The sequence below is a fragment of the Schistocerca nitens genome, chromosome 2 (genome assembly GCF_023898315.1).
Source record: "Schistocerca nitens isolate TAMUIC-IGC-003100 chromosome 2, iqSchNite1.1, whole genome shotgun sequence".
Classification (NCBI taxonomy): Eukaryota; Metazoa; Arthropoda; class Insecta; order Orthoptera; family Acrididae; genus Schistocerca; species Schistocerca nitens.
In genome coordinates this window covers 1,189,523,506-1,189,548,510 of record NC_064615.1, presented here as the reverse complement: position 1 = coordinate 1,189,548,510, position 25,005 = coordinate 1,189,523,506, and the positions used below count along the sequence as shown (strand labels likewise).

Sequence of the window (25,005 nt, the reverse complement as noted above, 5' to 3'; positions counted from 1 at the left end):
GGCATTGATTGTGATTTTCATGGGGATAATTATATCGTTGGAATATCTAATCAAATATATGTTTTCAGATACTGGTCAGTGTCCAGCTTCTAGCTGTATTGAATGGACAGAAAATATCTACGGTTGGGAATACCCTGGAATTGCACGAAACATTGTTTTCCTCATAGGAGGTGGTTTTATTTTCTTTACTTTGTTATTCTGCATTGAACTTGGAGCATTCAAAAGAGTGGCTTATTTTCTCAACTCAAAAGGAAAACCTAAATGGAATAGAGGTAAGTACTCACAAAGCAGTTGTTTGATGGATTTCAAAAGCATTTATCAATACTGGCAGTAAAAAATTAATAACAAAAATAACATGAATAATGAACAATGTAAATTTTCTCATCCTGATTTGTTGGTCCTAATTTAGATTGCTGATCCTTTATTATTATTATTATTATTATTATTATTATTATTTTGTGAGGGGGAGGGGTGGTGTGTAAGCACTTGCCACAAAAATTGGCAGTGGTAAATTGGAGCCGGATTCAAAGTGAATGATGTACAACAATTTTTGCAGACTATGATGAGAACATGCAGGAATTGGGGGAAAAAATAAATAAAAATTTTTTAAAAAAATTAAAAAATATTGAGTGTGATGTAATATTTTGTGTAATGTAATATCTTGTATTGACACCTTTTATTAACCTGACACATTCCACATCATTAAGAAGTGTCGTATTCATGATCTATGGAACAAGTACTAATGTAATCTAATCTAAAATGACATAATCTGATTCACTTTAGGTAGGAGGGTTACCTTCATATTTCCAGATATTAGTGAATTTAGCATATGTTAAAATCCAGGAATAAGTAAGAAATGCATATTTTTTTGTTTTCTCCAAAAAAATTCCTGCCCCAAGATAAAGACTTCCAAAGATGACATTGCAGACACCATTTTGAAGATATGAATTTTGGAAAAAATTTTAAAATTCTGTATCTCGGTAACAGCTCTAGTTTATTTGAAAGATAATTGCTTTATGATTACAATTGTATCCTCCATTTGGACATATTTGTCAAAGTACTTGGTGCTGTTACCTTTTGAATTTTTTTTATAATTCGTAGTAAAATTAGTTTTTCAAAAATGCCAATCCAGAAAAGTTAGATTTTTTTTCTGTTGATTAGTACGATGTAGTACTATATTCTCTGTAAAAGAGAGCTTCCACTTTCAAGTTGGACAGGTTTTATTTCAAAAAACAATTTTTTGTAACTGTCAAGGGTAATGTATGTCTTCACTGAAGTTGTTTCTTATTAATTTCTTTGTTGCAATGTTTATTTCTATTGTCTTTGTTGCAGTTATTTCTTATCACTTTGTTTGTTGCAGTTATTTGTTTTCACTTTCATTATTGCAGATATTTTTTACACTTTGTTGGAGTTTCTTGTCAGTTTCTTTGTTGTGGTTGTTCATTGCAGGTTTCTGTGTTGTAGTTGTTCAATGCTAATTTGTTTACTGAAGAGGCTTCTAAGAAATCTTATACCATCCAATGAGTTCTGTGTTTTTGTGAGGAATTTGCCAGTTGACACAGTTGCAGTGTACTTTGTGAAAAGAATTGTTTGAAATGTCTGCTGACTAGGGCCACAGGAGAGTGAAGTGTGCTGACTCTTTGCATATCCATGTTGTTGTTGTTGTGGTCTTCAGTCCTGAGACTGGTTTGATGCAGCTCTCCATACTACTCTATCCTGTGCAAGCTTCTTCATCTCCCAGTACCTACTGCAACCTACATCCTTCTGAATCTGCTTAGTGTATGCATCTCTTGGCCTCCCCCTACGATTTTTACCCTCCACGCTGCCCTCCAATACTAAATTGGTGATCCCTTGATGCCTCAGAACATGACCTACCAACCGATCCCTTCTTCTGGTCAAGTTGTGCCACAAACTCCTCTTCTCCCCAATCCTATTCAGTACCTCCTCATTAGTTATGTGATCTACCCATCTAATCTTCAGAATTCTTCTGTAGCACCACATTTCGAAAGCTTCTATTCTCTTCTTGTCCAAACTATTTATCGTCCATGTTTCACTTCCATACATGGCTACACTCCATACAAATACTTTCAGAAAAGACTTCCTGACACTTAAATCTATACTTGATGTTAACAAATTTCTCTTCTTCAGAAACGCTTTCCTTGCCATTGCCAGTCTACCTTTTATATCCTCTCTACTTCGACCATCATCAGTTATTTTGCTCCCCAAATAGCAAAACTCCTTTACTACTTTAAGTGTCTCATTTCCTAATCTAATACCCTCAACATCACCCGACTTAATTCGACTACATTCCATTATCCTTGTTTTGCTTTTGTTGATGTTCATCTTATATCCTCCCTTCAAGACACCATCCATTCCGTTCAACTGCTCTTCCAAGTCCTTTGCTGTCTCTGACAGAATTACAATGTCATCGGCGCACCTCAAAGTTTTTATTTCTTCTCCTTGGATTTTACTACCTACTCCAAATTTTCCTTTGTTTCCTTTACTGCTTGCTCAATATACAGATTGAATAACATCGGGGAGAGGCTACAAACCTGTCTTACTCCCTTCCCAACCACTGCTTCCCTTTCATGTCCCTCGACTCTTATAACTGCCATCTGGTTTCTGTACAAATTGTAAATAGCCTTTCGCTCCCTGTATTTTACCCCTGCCACCTTTAGAATTTGAAAGAGAGTATTCCAGTCAATATTGTCAAAAGCTTTCTCTAAGTCTACAAATGCTAGAAACGTAGGTTTGCCTTTCCTTAATCTTTCTTCTAAGATAAGTTGTAAGGTCAGTATTGCCTCATGTGTTCCAGTATTTCTACGGAATCCAAACTGATCTTCCCCGAGGTCGGCTTCTACTAGTTTTTCCATTCATCTGTAAAGAATTCGTGTTAGTATTTTGTAGCTGTGGCTTATTAAACTGATTGTTCGGTAATTCTCACATCTGTCAACACCTGCGTTCTTTGGGATTGGAATTATTATAGTCTTCTTGAAGTCTGAGGGTATTTCGGCTGTTTCATACATCTTGCTCACCAGATGGTAGAGTTTTGTCAGGACTGGCTCTCCCAAGGCCGTCAGTAGTTCCAATGGAATGTTGTCTACTCCGGGGGCCTTGTTTCGACTCAGGTCTTTCAGTGCTCTGTCAAACTCTTCACGCAGTATCTTATCTCCCATTTCATCTTCATCTACATCCTCTTCCATTTCCATAATATTGTCCTCAAGTACATTGCCCTTGTATAGACCCTCTGTATACTCCTTCCACCTTTCTGCTTTCCCTTCTTTGCTTAGAACTGGGTTTCCATCTGAGCTCTTGATGTTCATACAAGTGGTTCTCTTATCTCCAAAGGTCTCTTTAATTTTCCTGTAGGCAGTATCTATCTTACCCCTAGTGAGATAAGCCTCTACATCCTTACATTTGTCCTCTAGCCATCCCTGCTTAGCCATTTTGCACTTCCTGTCGATCTCATTTTTGAGACGTTTGTATTCCTTTTTGCCTGCTTCATTTACTGCATTTTTATATTTTCTCCTTTCATCAATTAAATTCAATATTTCTTCTGTTACCCAAGGATTTCTACTAGCCCTCGTCTTTTAACCTACTTGATCCTCTGCTGCCTTCACTACTTCATTCCTCAAAGCTACCCATTCTTCTTCTACTGTATTTCTTTCCCCCATTCCTGTCAATTGTTTCCTTATGCTCTCCCTGAAACTCTGTACAACCTCTGGTTCTTTCAGTTTATCCAGGTCCCATCTCCTTAAATTCCCACCTTTTTGCAGTTTCTTCAGTTTTAATCTGCAGTTCATAACCAATAGATTGTGGTCAGAGTCCACATCTGCCCCTGGAAATGTCTTACAATTTAAAACCTGGTTCCTAAATCTCTGTCTTACCATTATATAATCTATCTGATACCTTTTAGTATCTCCAGGGTTCTTCCATGTATACAACCTTCTATCATGATTCTTAAACCAAGTGTTAATCCATAAAAGGAGTTATATATCAGACAATAAAAAAAAAAAAAAAAAAAAAAAAAACAGAGACTCCATTAAGATTGGGAATAAGTGTTCTCATTTGAAGACTCTGTTTCAAAGTGAAGATGTTTCCAGTGACGACTTTTTGTGTTCTAAATGTTTTGACAGTATAACAACAATGATAGTATCTGAACAAGGTGAAGCCTCCCATGGTGCAGATGATGCGGATTTTGCGTCAATAGAGGAAGAATTAAATATCCTGAACCAGTCAACTACAGAGGTAGTTAAGAAGCCGTGGTCAGTGAAGTTAAGTTATAAGCTCTGTGCATCAAGAAAGAGCAGAGAAATTACTAAAGCTATAGATGAATACACTACAGCAAGACTGACCACACTCTTCAAAGTAGAAGTTCTATCTTCAGAAGAAAATGAACCAAAGCACTCTTGCACCTCTTGCCAGGAATTTTTCACAAATATCAATTCAGCTGTTGAATATTGTGTATCCTACAATGAAAAGGTGCAAGTTTTAACTGTTATTCCAGAGACATTTTCAAAGAAAACAATTTTGAACCATGTTCCATTAGTATCAAAGTACATGACAGACAAATCAAAAAATGTGAGGTCTGTAAAAGGAGTCTTTGGAAGACAGGATCCCCAGTATGGTCATACTGTGGAAGCAGCTCAGGTTCAAATAGTGCAGTCATTTTATCTCGAAGATAAATGGGACTGTTCTTGCCAGAGTGCCAACAAAAAGGACACTATAACAGTAACATTTGAAGGTGAAAAAGTTGTGAAAGTGAAGAGGTACATGACTCGCAGGATTAAAGAAACTTTTGCAATTTATAAGAGCAACTGTACAATTTCATATTTTTGAAGGCCAAAATTTTATGTACTATGACCTAAGCGGGTAGTTCCACACCCACCTAGCGATATCTGCTTATGTGTGTCCTGCACAAATTTTGAACTTTGTGTAGTAACTTTGAAGAACTTACTGGAGCACGTGACGTATGACATCTTGGTCGGGCATGTGAAGTTATTAGCAGTCTGTGACATAAAGCGAGAGTCTTGTTTGTTTCAAGAATGTGGTGACTGCCCTGGAAAGGGAGGACTGTCTCTACAGACACTTGGCCTGGAAGACGTAGCAGATAACCCTGCAGAAATTACATATGCAACATGGGAGGAAAATAAACTAATTAAGAAAAATGTTTCATTGATGAACTTGGTAAATGGTCAGTGAAACCAGTAACACACTGACATCTAAAGAAATTGCAACAACAACACACTGCAGAAGTGAAAGGGTGTGTACAGGCTGCAGAACTATGTTTAGTGTGTCCTTGTGATTCTGCTGAGAACTGGTCTGTAATTCTCCCACAAGAAGTACAAGGATATCGATGGAGTAATGACCAGGTTTCAATTTTTACAGGAGTGACACATTTTCAAAACAAGACCACAAGTGTTGCAGTTATAAGTGATGACACAGGACATGACTCAGCACATGTTTTGCAGCAATGCACAAAATTCTTCAACTGCAAATGAGGAGAGAAGATTTTTTTTTTTTTTTTTTGGTGCTCCTAGTCATTTTAAAAATCATTACCAGCTATTTGGATTGTGCCAAGTGACTGGGTATACAGTGCTACTTTCACGGGAAGGGGCCTTGTGATGGTGTAGGAGCTCTGCTGAAGCACCAAGCTACAAAACATAATCTTTCCAGACCAAATACAGCTGCAATTCAGAATGCTGAGTATTTTATGAGAGTTGTGAAATCTTACACATCCACAGCCCGCATTCTTTTGTCCAAAGAGGAAATCAAAGAATTCCATAAGCAGAAAAAAGAAGAATGGTCCAAACAAACTACTCCTGTGAAAGGAATTCAGAAGTCACATTTTTGGACTCAAAGTGATGGGTGAACTCATATCGCACGCACTTTAAAGAGCAAGAAAGAAGAAATTTCAGTCGTTTGGCCAACAGCAGGTTAATATTCAGATTCACAACCTGAGAAGGGGGATGTTTGTGGCGTGTGTGTATGACTGTGACTGGTGGATTGCAGAGATTATAGGCACCAGTTATGAGTTGAACGAAATTGTCGTTAATTTTATGCTACCACATGGACCAGCTGCTGGATATAGGTTTCCAGCTGAAGGAGGGAAACAATGCCATAAATTATAAAAAAAGTTCAGAAAGCTATAGTAAAACAACTTTGACAGATAAGTCCAAATGGAGGATTTCTTTGTAATCATAAAGCAATTATCTTTCAAATAAAAAAAACAACAACAAAATATATAGAGCTGTTCCAGAGACACAGCATTTTAAATTTTTTTCCAAAATTCGCATCTTCAAAATTGTATGTGCAGTGTCATCTTTGGAGGGCTGTATCTCAGAGGGTAAATTTTTTTGGATTAAACAAAACAAAACAAAAAAAAAATACACGTTCCTTTCTAAGTCCTTCATTTTAACATATGCTAAATTCAATAACAACTGAGACTATGAAGGTAAGATTTTTTCCCAGCCTGCCTGAACTGATATGGACTATGCCAATTATTACTTGAAATAGTATGCAAACGCTGTCCTGTCAGTATTCTAGATCATTTCCAAGGAGACACAAAAGCTTTTCTGCAAATAAGATATGTTGTTCTTAGCTACTAATACAGAACAGAAACATTTTCACGGTCCAGGAGTCGATAGCCATTGTCCCTAGTGTCTGCAGTGATGTTTTATGTTATAAATTACCTGGTGCATGTTGTGTGTAAATCAAAGAACATTGTACAGCAGGGACCAGCCAAATGCGGCAGTTTATCCTATTTGGTAGGATAGAATTTGCTCTATGTGGCCTTCCTTATTTATGTTTTCTGTGCTTATCCTAAAACATTACAGGCAAATGCTGGCATGGTTCCTTAAGGGAGGTCGCAGGCAACCACCTGCCCTGTGGTCATAAAAATGTGCTTAATTTTTTCTATGTTTATGTACATTTTTAACTACCTATTTTCATTGTATTATGATGACAAATCCTTTGTCATTGTGAGATGATACATGGATGAATAAATAAATCAAATCCAATCATTTGTGCTAGCCTCTGCTGACTCTGAGTGGTTATCCTATAGACTTTTTATATGAAATGCCAGAGGTCTGATTACATATTAAGTTCTAACAGATTTTTTCTTTTCTCTGTTTTCCACACCACTAGACACACGTGCTGTATTGAAAATATTCCTCGTAGTTAATATTCCACAGTAGATATGAGACTTTTTAGGCTTTAAATCAATGATGGCTTCTTGCAGGAACAAATATGATAAAACTGCTGGCAATAGTTGCTACTAGTCCTCTCTCCTGGGATGATTCTAACCTCTGCAATTAAACACAATAATTAGGGACCATTGAGAAATACTTTTGTAATAGGATTCACGTCACTAGGCCTTAGTTTTCAAACAAATAGGTAGTAGCAATGCATATCACTTCATACTCTCATTCAGCCGATCTCTTCCCAAACTTCATATTGACATTGTGTCAGGTAAAAGATGTCACAAAAGCATTCAAACACACAAAACTTCTGCACGTCCATATTGAATAAAAGACACTTTATAGAATACACATTTCTGGAATTATATTCACTAAAATGTGTCTGTGCATAATTAGTTGAGGATAAGAGACTTACTTACTTACTGTTTGGTGCTGCAGCCCATGTAGGGCCTTGGCCCCCTGGACAATCTCCGCCCACTCTTTTCTGCTGGCTGCCTTGCCTCCACATCTTCCATTCTTCTCAGGTCCTCCTCCATGTTGTGTAGTCATCTGGTCCTCGATCTGTCCCACATAAGGTGTCCATCTGGTTTTCCCGTGAAACTTTCTTGACTGCACCGCTCTCCACCATTCTTTCTACGTGCCCAACCAACATAGTCTATTACACTTTATTTCTGTCATGATATGTGGTTTGTTATACAACTCTCTAATCTTATTAGTTCTGATTTGCCAAAAACCCCTATCATTCACTGGCCCTAAGATTTTCATAAGTATCTCCCTTTGCCATTCTGCAACAACTTCTCATCATTTTGCATCACTGTGCAAGTCTCTGAACCACACATCACCACAGGTCTCACTACTGTAAGATACACTCTCAGCTTCAGATTCCTAATAAGGCTTCTTGCTTTAAATACTTTAATCAGTGTGAAGTAGCTCCTGTTACCAGCTGTAATCCTTGCACGTATTTCTTCTCTCATATCTTTATTCTCAGTTACCAGCGACTCAAGATATTTAAAGTCCTACAGCTTTCAAATTCTTTCCTGTTCAAAGTCGTGCATTTTTCTCCTTCACTATACCTTTTCCTAGATTTTAACATATACTGTGTCTTTGACTGATTAATTGTCAGCCCCATCTCTGCTCCATATCTTTCTATTTTTTCAAGCATTTCTTCCAGGTCCTGTTTGTTCCTGGATAACAAATCAGTATCATCTGCATATGAAAGAGCCTGCATCACTCTATTAAACAGTGTCCCCTAGTGTTGTCACTTTGTGTTTTTCACATTATTCTATCCAAGGCAACATTAAACAGAATAGTGGAGAGCACATCACCCTGTCGCAATCTGTGATTAACTTCAAATGCCATTGATAAAGTGCCCTCAACCTTTACTTTACATACTGTTCTTCTCAAGGTCATTTGAACCAGTCGTAGTATGTTGGGTACTACTGCATCTTGCATTGCCTCCCAGAGTTGATCCCTTTTGATATTATCATAGGCTTGTTTGAAATCAATGATCTGCTGGTGGACATCAATGTTGTACTCATAACATTTTCAAGGATCTGTCTGATGGTAAAAATCTGATCTGTAGTGGATCTATTAGTTCTGAAACCACAGTGGTAGTCTCCTAAATACTCTTCTACATATGTTATGAGTCATCCCGCCATGATTTTTCCTTATATTGTATATACTATACAGAGCAGTGCAATCCCTGTATGATTTGTGCAGTTAGCTTTGTCATGTTTCTTATGTATAGGGCATAGTATAGCTGTATTCCACTTTATATACTATACAGAACAGTGCCATTCCCCTATAATTTGTACAGTCAGCTTTGTCATGTTTCTAATGAATAGGGCATAGTATAGCTGTATTCCTCTGTTCCAGCATATTTTCATTCTGCCATATTTCCACTACAATCTAATGCGAAACCGTTATTAGTTTTTCTGCACTATATGTTATCATTTCTGTTGTAATATTGTCTTCTCCCTGGGGTTTATTGTTTTTAAGAGTCTTGATACTAGCTTTAACTTCTTCCAGTGTAGGTTCCTGTATAGTTTCCTGGTACTCTTCTTCTCTGCTTGCTTCCTGCTCCACCTCATCTACCGTAGCAGAGTCAACTTTATCTTCATATTCTGATTCTGTATTCAATAGTTCACAAAAATACTCCACCCATCTGTCTAAAATCTGATGTTTTTTTTTTTGTTTTTTTTTTGTTTTTTTTTTTTTGTTTTTTTTTTTTCCCCCCTCCAATCAGATTTCCCTCCTTATCTTTACAGAAAAGTGCTCTGGGTTGGACTCCTTTCTTTATATCTTTCACCCGCATATAGAATTTCCTTTTTCCCTGAGCAGTCTTTCCCTCTTCTAAATCATCAATCCACCATTTTTCAAATTCTGTCTTTTTCCTCCTACATTCCTTATCTGCTTCCTTTCTTTCATCCTGATATTCTACTATGGTAATTCTTGTTGTCCTCTGCAGCATTCTTTTTCTTGCCTCATTTCTTTCTTCTGTCTTCCTCCTACACTCTTCATCAAACCAGACTTGGATTGTGAATTGCTTCTTTCCACCCACTACAGTTTCAGCTGTCTCCTGTGTTATACCTTCGACTGTGTTCTGTCTTTTTTCAATACCCTCTCCTGCCAAATGTTCGACTTCAATGAGTGTACTTGTCAAAATAGTTTCATACTGTTGTGCTGTATTTTTGTCATTTCTTAGCTTAGCGTCATCAAACCTTGGCACATTAGTTTTCTTGGTCTGTCTGTAACTGACTATCCTCTGTCTGTATTTGATTCTTACCAAATAGTGATTGCTGTCTCCATCTGCACCACAACAACTTTCCACTTCTAATACATCTGAAGCATGTCATCTATCTATGAGTATGTCATAAATCTGCTTTTTATGATCCCATCTAGTGAGCACTTTCCTTATATTCTTCCTTTGCATCCATGTGCTATTAATAATCATGTTATTACCCATGGCAAAATCAATTACTCTGATACCATTGTCATTAGAAACTTCATGCAGACTCTCCTTACCAGCTGCTTCCCTGTATGCAATTTCTCTTCCTACTTGAGCATTGAAGTCCCCCATAACTACCTTAACATCATGCTTCACCACCGTTGCTATTTCCTGTTCCAGTTGCTCATAAAATATATCCTTCTCTGCCAGCTTTGCATCTTCTGTTGGAGCATATGTACATATGAAGGAGATATACTGAAGAAGCGGGCTTTCATTCGTAATACACAGATTCTTTCACCAGCAGGCTTAAACTTCAATACGGCAGTCTTATGAGGATTTTCAACCAGAAAACCTATACCTCCATACCCTCTGCCTCCACAGCTGTATCCTCCTGCGGGTCCGGGGGTTAGAATAGGCCTGAGCTACCCCTGCCTGTTGTAAGATGTGACTAAAAGGAGTCTCACACTTTTCTGCACTATAAGTTCAGGTCCCATTTTATGGTTTGACCTGCCACTTTCCAAATTCTACAGAATTGTGGGACATATGGGGCAGGACACCTTACATGGTGCATGAGTTATCCATAGTGCCATTAGATTCGATCTCCTAAATCTCTTGTCATGGCTTTGTATCTCCACCTGCAATTCAACTATTTGGGCGAGGACACTTTTTCGGGGTATGTCATCTTCTTCCATTGTTTCCTGTTCTCTTTTGCCCCCATGACAGTATAGGCTTTGTGTGCACCCAGTATCCAGCAACGTAGCCAGTCCGTTGTGGTGGGGCCATCATGCACCCATTTGGTTGTAGCCCCCAGACAACACAGGGATCGCACTGCTGATGCCTGAGCTGTAAACTCCCCATGTATGCTGAGGAGTAGATGCCTGTCTTCCTGGGGCATCAGGACTTCTGGCAACAGCCATCATGCCAGATGGCCTTTGCTGTGGCTGGGTGGTATCTGTGGGAGAGCCCCTGATCGGAGTGGGTGGCATCAGGGTGGATGACCCACAATAAAGTGGACTAACTGATCTCTTTCTGGTGACCGTACAGTGCCAGGAGTCTCAAAGAAGGGCAAGATCGAGTACAATGCTGACAGATGTGACCCTAAATCATTTCCCTCCCTCACTACACCATGGGAGGAATGTAGGGCTACAGAAAGAAGAGAGCCATATTCGCCTCTGTATTTAGTCTGTAGCAGACTGGATGGGGTCTACTTTCTACTTATGAAGCCTCAATTTTTTGTTGAACACCTTGAGAATAAGTTTGGGGAAGTGACAGTGCTGTCCAGGATGAGAAGCGGTCCAGTCATGATTCAGACAGCATCCCCAACCCAGTTCCGGGCGTCACTCACTTGTGGCCAGTTGGGTGATATTCCTGTTTCTGTCATTCCACATAAAAGCCTTGACATTGTCTAGGCGATTATTTTCCATCATGACCTCTCTTGCAGTCTGACGACGAGCTCTGTGCCAATCTAGAACGGTGGGGTCTTCATTTCATCCAGCGCGTTTACAGGGGAGCCAAAGACAACAGAGTTGCTACCGGTGCCTTCATCTTGGCCTTTGAGTGTGATACATTACCTGAAAATGTCAAGATGATGGTTTACCACTGTTATGTTAAACTGTACATCTCTCCCCCTATGTGATGCTTTAAGTGCTGGAAATTCTGGCACATGTCTTCCGCTGCCCTTCCGACGCCACATGTCGAGACTGCGGACGTCCACTGCATCCGGATACTCCCTGTGCACCTACTCCCACTATTATCAGCTGTGGAGAGCAGCACTCCCCCTGCTCACCAGACTGCACAGTACTCCAAAAGAAGTGGAAAATCACCGAGTACAAGCCCCTGGACTGGTTGACTTACCAAGAGGCTAAACGTAAATTTAAACAATTACGCCCCAATCGGTTGACGTCCACATACGCTGTAGCTACATTACCATCTCCATCACAAGTACCAGTCATACCACACTTTGTGCCATGAACAGTTGGCCCTCCAGGCCTCCAGAATACATCTGCCCCCTTGGTGGTAGGGGGAAAATCTCCTTCAATTGCTCCCAAAGTACTTGCTTTGGGAGCAAGAGGGCAAGCAAGCAAAGAAGTCTGCTAAGAAAAGGATCCTCTGGTGGCCCCAACACCACCACTCCCTACCAGTTCTGCACCTGCAGATGAGGCAGAGATCTCACCGTCCCCTGAGGACCTGAATCTCACTGATGCCTCATCCACAATAGGAATTGATACAAATACTCAGTCGGTGGCAGCAGATGACCCTGAGGTGTAACCTGCCTCCTTGCATGCTTTGTGCCTTCCCAGCCTCAGGATAATGCCATCCTCCAGTGGAATTGCTGCGGTATTTTCCACCACCTGGCTGAGCTACGGCAATCGTTAAGCCTTACACCTGCTTTCTGCATAGCCCTCCAGGAAACCTGGTTCCCAGCAATGTGAACCCCTGCATTTTGTGGCTATAGGGGATATTACAAGAACTGTAGCGACCATAATAGTGTGTCAGACAGAGTTTGTGTCTATGTCCTGAACTCAGTGCGCCTTCAAACCCCTCTTGAAGCTGTGACTGTCAGGATAAGGACAATGCAGGAAATAAATGACTGCAATGTATATCTTCCTCCAGATGGTGTAGTACCCCTGAACACATTAGCTGCACTGATTCATCAACTTCCTAAGCCTTTCCTACTTTTGGGAGATTTAACGCCCATAACCCCTTGTGGGGCAGCACTGTGCTTCCTGGCCAAGGTAGAGATGTCGAAACTTTCCTGTCTCAACTCGACCTCTGCCTCTTAAATACTGGGGCCCGCACACATTTTGGTGTGGCTCATGGCACTTACTCAGTCATTGATTTATCCCTCTTCAGCCCAGGACTCCTCCCATCTGCCCACTGGAGAGCCCACGTTGACTTTTGTGGTAGTGACCATTTTCCCATCGTCCTGTTGCTCCCCCAGCACCTTTTCCCTGGACGTCTACCAAGATGGGCTTTAAACGAGGCAGACTTGGAAGCTTTCATCTCTGTTGTTACTGTTGAATCTCCCCACATGGTACCATCGATGTGGTAGTTGAGCAGGTCACTGGAATGCTCGTTTTTGTGGCAGAAAACATGATCCCTTGTTCTTTTGGGTGCCCCCAGTGAAAGTCAATGCCTTGGTGGTCGCCGGAAATACCTGTGGCCATTAAAGAGCATTGGCAAGCTCTATAGTGACATAAGTGGCACCCTTCCCTAGAGCACGTAATAGCTTTTAAATGGCTCCATGCCTGTATTTGGCAGCTTATAAAAAGATGGAAACAAGCATGTTGGGAAAGGTACGTCTTGACCAATGGGTGCCATATGTCACCTTCCCAAGTCTGAATCAAGATCAGACGTGTTTGTGGGTACCAGACCCCAACATGTGTTACTGGCATTAACACCAATGGCGTGTTATCTACTGACACAAACACAATTGCTGAGTACTTTGCTGAGCACTATGCTCGAGCCTCCGTGTCAGAGAATTATCTTCCAGCATTTCCCACCCTCAAACAGCGGATGGAAAGGAAAGCCGTCTCGTTCACTGAATGTCACAGTGAACCCTATAATTTTCCATTTACAGAGTGGGAGCTCCTCAGCGTCCTTACACATTGTCCCGACACAGCTCCTGGGCCAGATCAGATCCACAGTCGGATGATTAAACATCTCTCATCTGACTACAAGCAACATCTCCTCGTCATCGTCAACCGGATCTGGTGCGATGCCATCTATCCATTGCAATGACAGGAGAGCAGACCTGGTAAAAACCCGCTTGATATGGGTAGCTATCGACCCATCAACCTCACCGTTCTTTGCAAGCTGTTAGAATGTATGGTAATTCGGCGGTTGTGTTGAGTCCTGGAGTCATGTGGCCTACTGGCTCCATGCCAGGGCAGTTTACACCAGGCTCTCTACCATCGATAATCTAGTTTCCCTCGAGTCAGCCATCTGATCAGCCTTTTCCAGATCCCAACACCTAGTTGCCATCTTTTTCGATTTACGAAAAGCTTACGACACAACCTGGTGACATGATATCCTTGCCACATTATATGAGTGGGGTCTCCAGGGTCCACTCCCGATTTTTATCCAAAATTTTCTATCACTCCATACTTTCCCACGTCCAAGTTGGTGCCTCCCATCTTCTTCTTCTTCTTCTTCTTCTTCTTCTGTAGCACTACAGCCTTTGGTAAGCCTTGGCTTCTTCAACAATCTTCCTTCACACTTCTCGGTTATTTGCTGCTCTTTTCCACCCCCAGACTCCCATACTGGTGAGATCCATTATTACCTTGTCGATCCATCTTCTTCTAGGTCTCCCCGTTCGCCTAGCTCACTGGATCACACCTTTCATCATTTTCTTTAGAATTATATCCTCTGCCATTCTCTCCAGTGTCCTAGCCATCGTATTCGCTGTGATTTAACAAATTTTGCTATGTCGCTGCCTTGTATTAACTCTTGTAATTCGGCATTGTAGCGTATTCTCCAGCCTTCTTCGTCCCTTATTGACCCATATATTTTGCATAGTATTTTCTGCTCAATGGTTCTTAGTGCATTTTTCTTGTGTTCTGTCAATGTCCAGACCTCTGACCCGTATGTGATAACTGGTCGGACTAGGGAATTATATATAAGCAGTTTTGTTTTTCTTGTAACAAGGCTATTTTTGAAAAGTTGCATATTTGCAAAGTAAGCTCTGCTTCCTGCTTGTATTCTTTCCCTTATATGGTAGCCTTTCCAATACTGTTACCATTTGATATTGGGGCTCCCAAGTAGTTGAAAGAGCACACTCCTTTGAAGCATTTCCCATTGATGTTTAGGTTTTTAGGGGTTCTTCTGGTCTCAGATTGTGACATTACCATGTATTTTGTTTTGTTTTCATTTACTATGATGCCAATTTTTAAGGCTTCTTTTTCCATTGCCTGGTATGTTTCTAGGAGTGTATTGGTATTTCTTCCTACTATAGCAATGTCATCAGCGTATGCACATATGTGGCTAGTTTTCATAAATATGGTGCCTCTTTTGTTGATTTTATTTACTACACTATGCAGGGCTATATTGAATAGGACAGTGGAGAGACTATCACCTTGCCTCGCACCTTTATTAAAGTCAAAGCTTTCACTTATTTTGCTAAGGACCTTTACTTTTGCCCTTGTCTCTGTCATTGTCATTTTGATTAGTCTTATTAGTTTAGCACATATACCAACTTGTTTCAGTACTGTGTATAGTTCATGCCGATTTATGCTGTCAAAGGCTTGTTTGAAGTGAATGAATAGGAAATGCAGATCTATATCATATTCATAGAATTTTTCCGTCATTTGTCTTATCACAAATATTTGATCAGTTGTTCCTCTGTCTGGTTGAAAGCCACACTGATATTCCCCTAGTATGCCTTTTGCACACTTCTGTATCCTTTCGTTTAATATATTTGTGAAGATCTTATAAGCTGTGCTTAGGAGTGTTATACATCTATAGTTTTCATATGCTGTTCTGCCCCTTTCTTATAAATGGGGATTATTATTCCAGTTATCTGACATCATTTCTGTTTCCCATATTTCCGATATTAATGTGTACAGTTCCTTTATTACAGCCTCACCACCAGTTTTTATTAATTCAGCAATTATGCTGTCTTTTGCAGGGACTCAATTGTTTTTTGACTTGTGCACAGCCTGGGAGACATCTTGGAGTGTTGGCTTTCTTGCCTCATAGGTTTCATTGTCTACTTCCAGCTCCACTCTTTCTTCCTGTGCGGCTGTCTCTTCATCTTCTAGGCAGGTGCTTAGTGTATCTTTGAAATACTCTGCCCTTCTTCCCACTATCTGTTCTTCCTCCCTTATCATCTTCACTGGAACAGGCCATTGATTTTGGTTGGAATCTGTTCTTCATTTTGCCTGTAGCATGATAGAACTTTCTTATTTCACTCTGTTCCTTTAATTCTTCTAGTTTATGAAATTTCTTCTTATTCCACTCTCTTTTCTTTCTCTTGCACAGTCCGTTAGCTCTTCTCCTCAATTCTCTATATTGTTCCACATAATTTTTTGTTTCTCTCTGTAGCACTTTTGTTCTTGCCCTGTTCTTTTTTTCTATTGCTGACCTGCAATCTTCATCAAACCATTCCTGGGTTCTTCTATTCCTTCTTATGCCTATTATTTCCTCTGCAGCATTCCCTCTGCAAGTACCCAAATGGATCCTTTTGTGTGGAAAGCAGGTACTTTTAATTATCATATTATTCCTTGCTGCAAATTGGCATAGTAAGTCTCCAATCTCATTGTTTTCTTCATGTAGTGAATGTTTTCCAGAAACTGCATATGGATGTTCATTCCTCCCTATTTTTGCATTAAAATCTCCTATTACTAGCATCAGGTCATATTTAGGTTCTGCGCAGCATACTTTTTCCAAGTCTTCATAGAACTGTTCTTTAATTATATCCTCTTTTTCCTCTGTTGGTGCACGTGCATTAGCTATTGATATATTCCTAAATTTCCCTCGTAGTCTGAGTCTGCACATCCTTTCATTTATGGGTTCAAATTCGAGAAGGCTTTTCCTAACTTGACTAATGATTATAAACCCTGTTCTGAGTTGGCCTGTTCTTTCTTCTGGTCCACTATATACCAATGAGTACTCAGGTTTATCTATCTACCCATTCCCTTGCCATCTTATTTCCTGTAGCCCTACGATATCATATCTGAATATTAAAATTTCGTTGGCTATTTATTTCATTTTGCCATGCTGAAGCATTGCCCTCACATTCCGATGCTACTGTCAGATCCTTTATCCGTTTCCTTTGCCGGGTCGTGATACATGCTTTCCATCCAGTTTCTGAGGCTTCTGTTGAATTTCTGTAATATCCTTTTTTTTACAGTATGGGGTTATTAGCGCCATGCCCAACCCCCAACATGGAGGACCAGGATTTGTGTGAGGTTTACTCCTCTAGGGGAGTTGACTTCACTACACTTCTAGAGCCTTCCCTGCACTTTGTTGTTGGACACGCTTTGTCTGGCTCCTCTGTCAAGACCAATCTGGCTTGGGTGACCCTGTCAGTAGCTATGCTACTGCTGGCATAGCTCTCGACTTCAACGAAGCGTGCAAACTCTCCCGACCGGCACTGAAGGTGCCTACTGTTAGGCGGTGTCCCCTGGGAGGGTGGTGCCTCCCATAGTTCCCCCCACATCCAGGAGAATGGGGTCCCGCAGGGCTCTGTATCGAGTGTATCTCTATTTTTAGTGGCCATTAATGGTCTAGCAGCAGCTGTCAGACCGACGGTCTCACATTCTCTGTATTCAGATGACTTCTGAATTTCGTACTGCTCCTCCAGTACTGGCATTGCCAAGCAGCGCCTACGGGGAGCCATCCACAAGATGCAGTCGTGGGCTCTAGCCCACGGCTTCCAGCAGTTGTCAGCTGCAAAGTTGTGTGTCATGCACTTATGTCGGCATTGTGCCGTTCATCCGGAACCGTAACTTTAGCCTAATGACAATCCACCCACTATAATGGAGACATATCAATCCTTAGGACTGGTTTTCGACGCCTGATTGATGTGGCTTCCTCATCTTCGTCAGCTGAAGTGGAAGTGCTGGCAGCACCTTAACTCTCATCGCTGCCTCAGCAATACCGACTGGGATGCAGATTACTCTACGCTGCTGCAGTTCTACAGAGTCCTTGTTCAATTCCGTCTCGAGTATGGGAGTCTGGTTTATGGTTCAGCCGTGCCCACAGCATTGCATTTACTCGACCCAGTGCATCACTGTGGCATTTGACTGGCAACAGGAGCTTTTAGGAATAGTCAAGTGACCAGCATCCTTCCATTGAAGTTTAGGCGTGCACAATTGCTCGTCAGTTGTGTTGTACACATTCATAGTTCTCTTGAGCATCCAAATTACCATCTCCTTTTCCCAGCCACAGCAGTTCATCTCCTGCATTGGAGGCCCAGGTCAAGGCTCAAGATTGTGGTTCGCGTCTGATCTCTTCTGTCTGAAGTGGAGTCGTCGCCTTTACCACCTGTACTCAAGGTCCATTCACGTACACCTCCATGGTGTACACCTAGGCCAAAGCTTCGCCTGGACCTTTCACATGGTCCTAAGGACTCAGTTAACTCTGCAGCTCTCTGCTGTCACTTCCCCTTGATTCTTGACATGTACTGGGATAATAATAATAATAATAATAATAATAATAATAATAATAATGAGCATATGGCATTGGTGGCCGAGAGACCCCTCATGGGGCGGTTCGGCCGCCACTCCACAAGTTCTTTAACGCCACTATGGCGACTTGCAAGTGAATGAGAATGAAAAGATGATGAAAGACACACAACACCCAGTCATCTTGAGGCAGAGAAAATCCCTGACCCCGACTGGAATCGAACCCGGGACCACGTGCGCAGGAAGCGAGTATACTACCGCAAGACCACGAGCTGCAGACATGTACCGGGATCGTGAAGTGGTTTACACTGACAGCTCGATGGCTGATGGTCATGTTGGCTTCGTGTATGTTCACGGAGGACATATCGAACAGCACTCCTTGTCAGATTGTTTCAGTGTTTTCACTGCAGAGCTGCCAGCTATTTCTCCTGCCCTTGAGCGCATCCGCTCGTGCCCTGGCGAGTTGTTTCTTCTCTGTACTGACTCCTCGAGCAGCCTACAAGCTATCAACCAGCGCTACCCCTGCCATCCTTTGGTAGCGACCGTCCAGGAGTCCATCTATACAATGGAATGGTCCAGTTGTTCTGTGGTGTTTGTGTGGACCCCAGGCCACGTCGTAATCCCAGGAAATGAACTTGCTGACAGGCTGGCCAAACAGGCTACACGGAAACCGCTTCTAGAGATCGGCACCCCTGTAACTGACCTCCAGTCATTATTGCGCTGCAAGGTTTTTCAGATTTGGGAGACGGAATTTCATAATCTCAGTACACACAACAAACTGTGTGCCCTTAAAGAGTCTATGAATGTGTGGAAGACCTCTATGCAGGCCCCTCACAGGAACTCTGTGGTTCTGTGCCGGCTCCACATTGCCATACGTCACTAACACGTGGCTACCTTCTCCATCGCATGGACCCACCTCGGTGTCACTGTGGCTCACATATGACTGTCATCCACATCTTGCTGGAATGCCCACTTTTAGCCGCTCTGCAACGGACTTTTAACCTTCCCAGCGCCCTACCTTTGGTGTTGGGTGACAATTCCTCAACAGCAGATTTAGTTTTTGCTACTTTGAAACACAACTTGTAATGTGCCGGGCTACTCCTTATATTAGTGCCACTTAAAGTTCACGTCACAACTGGATGTAGTGAAACATTTCCTCACTCAGTAGATAGCGCGCAGTGTTCCTGACCTACCTTGCATTGCTTATTCAATATTGTCTTCCCGGTAGCCCCCATGGTTTGCATGAGCATATCTTGTAAATTATTCTCATTTGACAAAGCCTGTGCCCTTTGAGCGCCACTGTCAGTGTTCGTTTCCTCACTGAAGTCCTTTCCATCAACATTACTCCCCTCTCTTCCCACTTTGACTCTAATTGCAGTGGACAAAGCCTTGATTTCCTCGTCCTGAATACCACTTACTTCACTGTCAGTTATGGTCGAATTTAATTCTGACCTATACTCACTGTCGTCTGTGAATTCTAATACTTCAACTTTTCTACCCCCTAAAGTGTCACTCCCTTTCATTCCACTCGCAATGTCACTAATGTTTTCTACTCGCTCGGTCTCTACTGCTTTGTTTTCCTCACTTTCCATTTTGACGAAAGTTACAATATATACATATATATTGCTCGTACGATACCTTAAAGTTCCGTGTGTCTTCTCCGTCGGTCGTCAGCCGATGACTTGTTTATGATGTCCATGGTCTGCTACTGCTGCAGTTGCTGCAAACTCGCGATCTGCCAAGCTGCTCCCATTCGTATTCGGCACCTGCTGTTACTGACCCTGGTCAGCTATGTCCGGCTTGCGTGGATTGCCTGCTGCTTCCATCATGGGCGCCGCTGCTGCAAACTCATCGCGTTGGTTGGCTGCTACTGTTGCGGCTATCTTTAAACTGCGTTGGATGTAGTTATACGTGCACGATTCTCACTTCTGCCGTTGTTGCCACTGATTTCACTCTCAGTCGAAGTCGGTCTTCCAGATATAATCTTAAGGTTCGTAAGTTCGATTTCCTCAGCCAAAGGGGCACCACATGTAACGTGCCAGGCTGTATCCTTGTATTAGTGCCACTTTAAGTTCATGTCACAACCGGATGTATTGAAACATTTCCTCACACAGTAGATAGTGCGCAGTGTTCCCGACCTACCTTGATTTGCTTATTCAATATTGTCTTCCCGGTAGCTGTGTCCGTCTCACCTAAATCACACTGAAATTAAGAAACCAGGATCCTAGATTAAGTTTTCCAAAATCAAAAGTCAAGACCGTATTCATTGTTGAACATTTATGACAACCACAGTGTGATTTATTTGTTATCACTCACACACACAATATTCATGTGAAACAGGCCTCTTACACTTAATCGTCACATTAGGTAGGTCAAAAACTTCCACTCTTTAACAATGTTCACAATTACCCGTTTTTGGTACTTACTGGAAAAATTAACTGACTTGCCGCACTTTTGCTCCATGAGAATCTGACCAAGAACTAACTGAGAACTGCACCAGCTCGGACCTTATATAGACGGGTGCTTGAATATTTGACTATTTCTGTTTATATATTATAGTTAATAATTTCCCAGGGTTAAAATGATCCTTTCTAATTGGTTTTGAAGTTAACTTTTGGGTTTTATTACTTAAATAACATGAGTGAGCTGTATCAATTTAAATACGCGAAATTAACTTATGCATCCGCAGTGGGAATTCCCGACTTATAATCATGGCAGCCCTCTTGAACAATAATTTTTACATATTCAAATTTACTTAATTCTTAATTAATGCACTTACAAAGTTGAGACTAGAGTCATTTTACGTAGAAAAATAAAGGTAGCAAAAGTATCGAAACAGATCTTGGAATTATTTAGTAGTTTGGTCACAATTGGCACTGAAAGTCATACAGGCTACAGATTTCAAGTCTTAATATCTATTTAACTAATAGACTTTAGGTTAATTTAAACACTTTGCTGGAATCAGTAAAATTTAGGCTTTCTTTTGGATGCAGTCTTATAGCTAAATTCGATCTATTAGCTCACTCGAGTTTTACTTAATATGTATTGCATAATATACGTCATTGTTCATAACTTTTAATAGGATGCATTTCCAATAAAACTAATTAGCTCATTACTTTCAGAATAGACATTAGAATGTACTGAAATAATAGATTTTACTAGGAGGATTTCATTTAAACTATTTCTGAATTCTGTACTATGAGGCTGAAGGCCATAGAATCTGTAGTCGGAATCTGAGAAGTGAAAATGAAAAAAAAAATAAAAGTTCATTGCTTAACTAAGTTACTGAAGGAATGTAAAACCAAAACAGGACAGCAGTGGGCAACCCTGCTTCGTTACATCACCCCCCCCCCCTTCCCCCATGGAATTATACTGATGAATATTTTTAAATATGAATCTGGATAATTCCAAGGAAAGAAATTTACATACAGGTGTTACATATATACCAACATCATTTCACTTTACATTCACACATGTAGCATTTCATACACTAAAACATTTCAGTAGAAAACCCTGGAGCCACTGGTCATCAAATAAAACATATTATTCAAAAAGACAGAGTAAGAATTAACACATTTAAATTTGAATTTTCAATGACATATTGAAATCTTCCTATCTCAATAAAAAATAGTTACAAAACAAAAGAAAACATGTACAAAAAATTGACATAATAATATTTACATTACATGAAAACATTCTTATTTCACACACATGACAGTTATCTGACAGCTTGTCAGTTATATCGTTTCTAAAACAATTCCGGACTGGAGCAAACGAATCTGCTCCAGTCCAGATCCCTTAACCATTACACCAACAACCTAAAAACAGCTTTCGCATACCGCAACTACCCTCCCGACCTGGTACAAAAGCAAATAACCAGAGCCACTTCCTCATCCCCTCAAACCCAGAACCTCCCACAGAAGAACCCCAAAAGTGGCCCACTTGTGACAGGATACTTTCCGGGACTGGATCAGACTCTGAATGTGGCTCTCCAGCAGGGATACGACAACCTCAAATCCTGCCCTGAAATGAGATCCATCCTTCATGAAATCCTCCCCACTCCACCAAGAGTGTCTTTCCGCTGTCCACCTAACCTTCGTAACCTCTTTGTTCATCCCTATGAAATCCCCAAACCACCTTCCCTACCCTCTGGCTCCTACCCTTGTAACCGCCCCGGTGTAAAACCTGTCCCATGCACCCTCCCACCACAACCTACTCCAGTCCTGTAACCCGGAAGGTGTAAACGATCAAAGGCAGAAAGCACCCACGTGATTTACCAACTGACCTGCCTACACTGTGAAGCTTTCTATGTGGGAATGACCAGCAACAAACTGTCCGTTTGCATGAATGGGCACAGGCAGACAGTGTTTGTTGGTAATGAGGACCACTCTGTGGCTAAACATGCCTTGGTGCACGGCCAGCACATCTTAGCACAGTGTTACACCGTCTGGGTTATCTGGATACTTCCCACTAACACCAACCTGTCAGAAGTCCGGAGACGGGAACTTGCCCTTCAGTATATTCTCTCTTCTCTTCACAGACACAAGCAGCTTGTGTCTGTGTATGTGTGGATGGATATGTGTGTGTGTGTGTGTGAGTGTATACCTGTCCTTTTTTCCCCCTAAGGTAAGTCTTTCCGCTCCCGGGATTGGAATGACTCCTTACCCTCTCCCTTAAAACCCACATCCTTTCTTCTTTCCCTGTCCTTCCCTCATTTCTGACGAAGCAACCGTTGGTTGCGAAAGCTAGAATTTTGTGTGTATGTAAGTGTCACATCATCTTAAGATGATGTGACTTACCAAATGAAAGTGCTGGCAGGTCGATAGACACACAAACAAATATGTTGGTAAGTCACATCATCTTTGTTTTTAGATGTATATATATATACAAAGATGATGTGACACATACATACACACAAAATTCTAGCTTTCGCAACCAACGGTTGCTTCGTCAGAAATGAGGGAAGGACAGGGAAAGAAGAAAGGATGTGGGTTTTAAGGGAGAGGGTAAGGAGTCATTCCAATCCCGGGAGCGGAAAGACATACCTTAGGGGGAAAAAAGGACGGGTATACACTCACACACACACACATATCCATCCACACATATACAGACACAAGCAGACATATTTAAAGACAAAGAGTTTGGGCAGAGATGTCAGTCGAGGCAGATGTGCAGAGGCATAGATGTTGTCGAATGACAGGTGAGGTGTGAGTGGCGGCAACTTGAAATTAGCGGAGATTGAGGCCTGGTGGATAACGGGAAGAGAGGATATATTGAAGAGCAAGTTCCCATCTCATTCAAGCTTTCGCAACAAACTGTTGCCCCACCAGGAAAGAGGAAGGAGAGGGAAAGACGAAAGGATGCGGGCTCTAAGGGAGAGGGCAAGGAGCCACCCCAATCCCGGGAGTGGAAAGACCCACCCTAGGGGGAAATAAGGACAGGTACACACTCGCACACACACACACATATCCATCCGTACATACACAGACACAAGCAGACATTTGTAAAGCCAAAGGCATTTGTAAAGGTTGCCTTCACAAATGTCTGCTTGTGTCTGTGTATGTACGGATGGATATGTGTGTGTGTGTGCGAGTGTGTACCTGTCCTTATTTCCCCCTAGGGTGGGTCTTTCCACTCCCGGGATTGGGGTGGCTCTTTGCCCTCTCCCTTAGAGCCCGCATCCTTTCGTCTTTCCCTCTCCTTCCCTCTTTCCTGGTGGGGCGGCAGTTGGTTGCGAGGGCTTGAATTTTGTGTGTGTGTTTGTGTTTGTTTGTGTGTCTATGAACCTGCTGATGCTTTCGTTTGGTAAGTCACATCATCTTTGTTTTTAGATATATTTTTCCCACGTGGAATCCTACGGTGAGACATTTAGAGAGACTAAACTGCTTAACTTCCTCGTAGGGCCACCTTACGCAAGGGATGGCGGTTACTGCTGAATCTACTGGTTTTCAGTTAGATCTTTTTTTATTCCATGCCAGTTTAACCAGACTGTTAAAACAACTCAAAATGACTCGTTTCCGAAAAAACTAATTTTCGGTTTTTTGTTCCTGTTATTTCCTGTAATATATGTAAAAATCGAACAGAGACTGAAAAATTAAATAGGCAAATAAAAGTAAATTAGTCTGTCCACTGTTCAGTACTTCTCAGGATTCTCCTATTGATTTCAATTTTTTGACACTCTGCTTAAGAATCATGTTGTAATTGGATATCATATTATTATTTGGGCATTACGTTTAGTCAGTGCTAAAGGATGGATACTGAGGTTGAAGAACTCTGTTTTCCATGTTAATTTGTCTATTTTCAAGGACTGCAAGCAGTTAAAGGCATGTTATGTAGGTATAGGCAGTAGATCAGCTACTTTCTACTTTTATTTTATTATATGAGTGAACTGTTAAGTTTTAATTTATGCTGTTACTATAATTTCCTTCCTGTTATTATTTCATAGAATTGGCAGACAAATCTTTAACCTTTAACATAAATTAATCATTGTACGTCATTGTTATGTCACTACATAAAAATACCTTCAGACTGGGGTTGGTTATATTCTGCAGTACAATGGATATCCAGCTAAGACAGTGAGACACTACCGTATAGATCACACAAACTGCACATACATATGTACCATAATAAGTCACGACACATGACAACAGGGACATTATTGTCTCAGCAATGCTGTTCCAATTCTTATGCCATTTGTTTCTTGTTCATTTCTGTCGGCATTTGTTATTAAAAT

At 41.2% G+C, this 25,005-nt stretch overlaps 1 protein-coding gene across 2 annotated transcripts in view; it reads left to right on the top strand.

Annotated features, from left to right (window-relative positions):
• LOC126237527 (phospholipid-transporting ATPase ABCA3) overlaps positions 1-25,005 on the top strand; it is a 707,258-nt gene that overhangs the window by 536,376 nt on the left and 145,877 nt on the right. For both annotated transcript variants that reach the window (XM_049947708.1, XM_049947709.1), the window contains exon 24: positions 69-272. In XM_049947708.1, the coding sequence (XP_049803665.1) occupies positions 69-272 (204 nt within the window). The remainder of the gene's footprint in view (positions 1-68; positions 273-25,005) is intronic.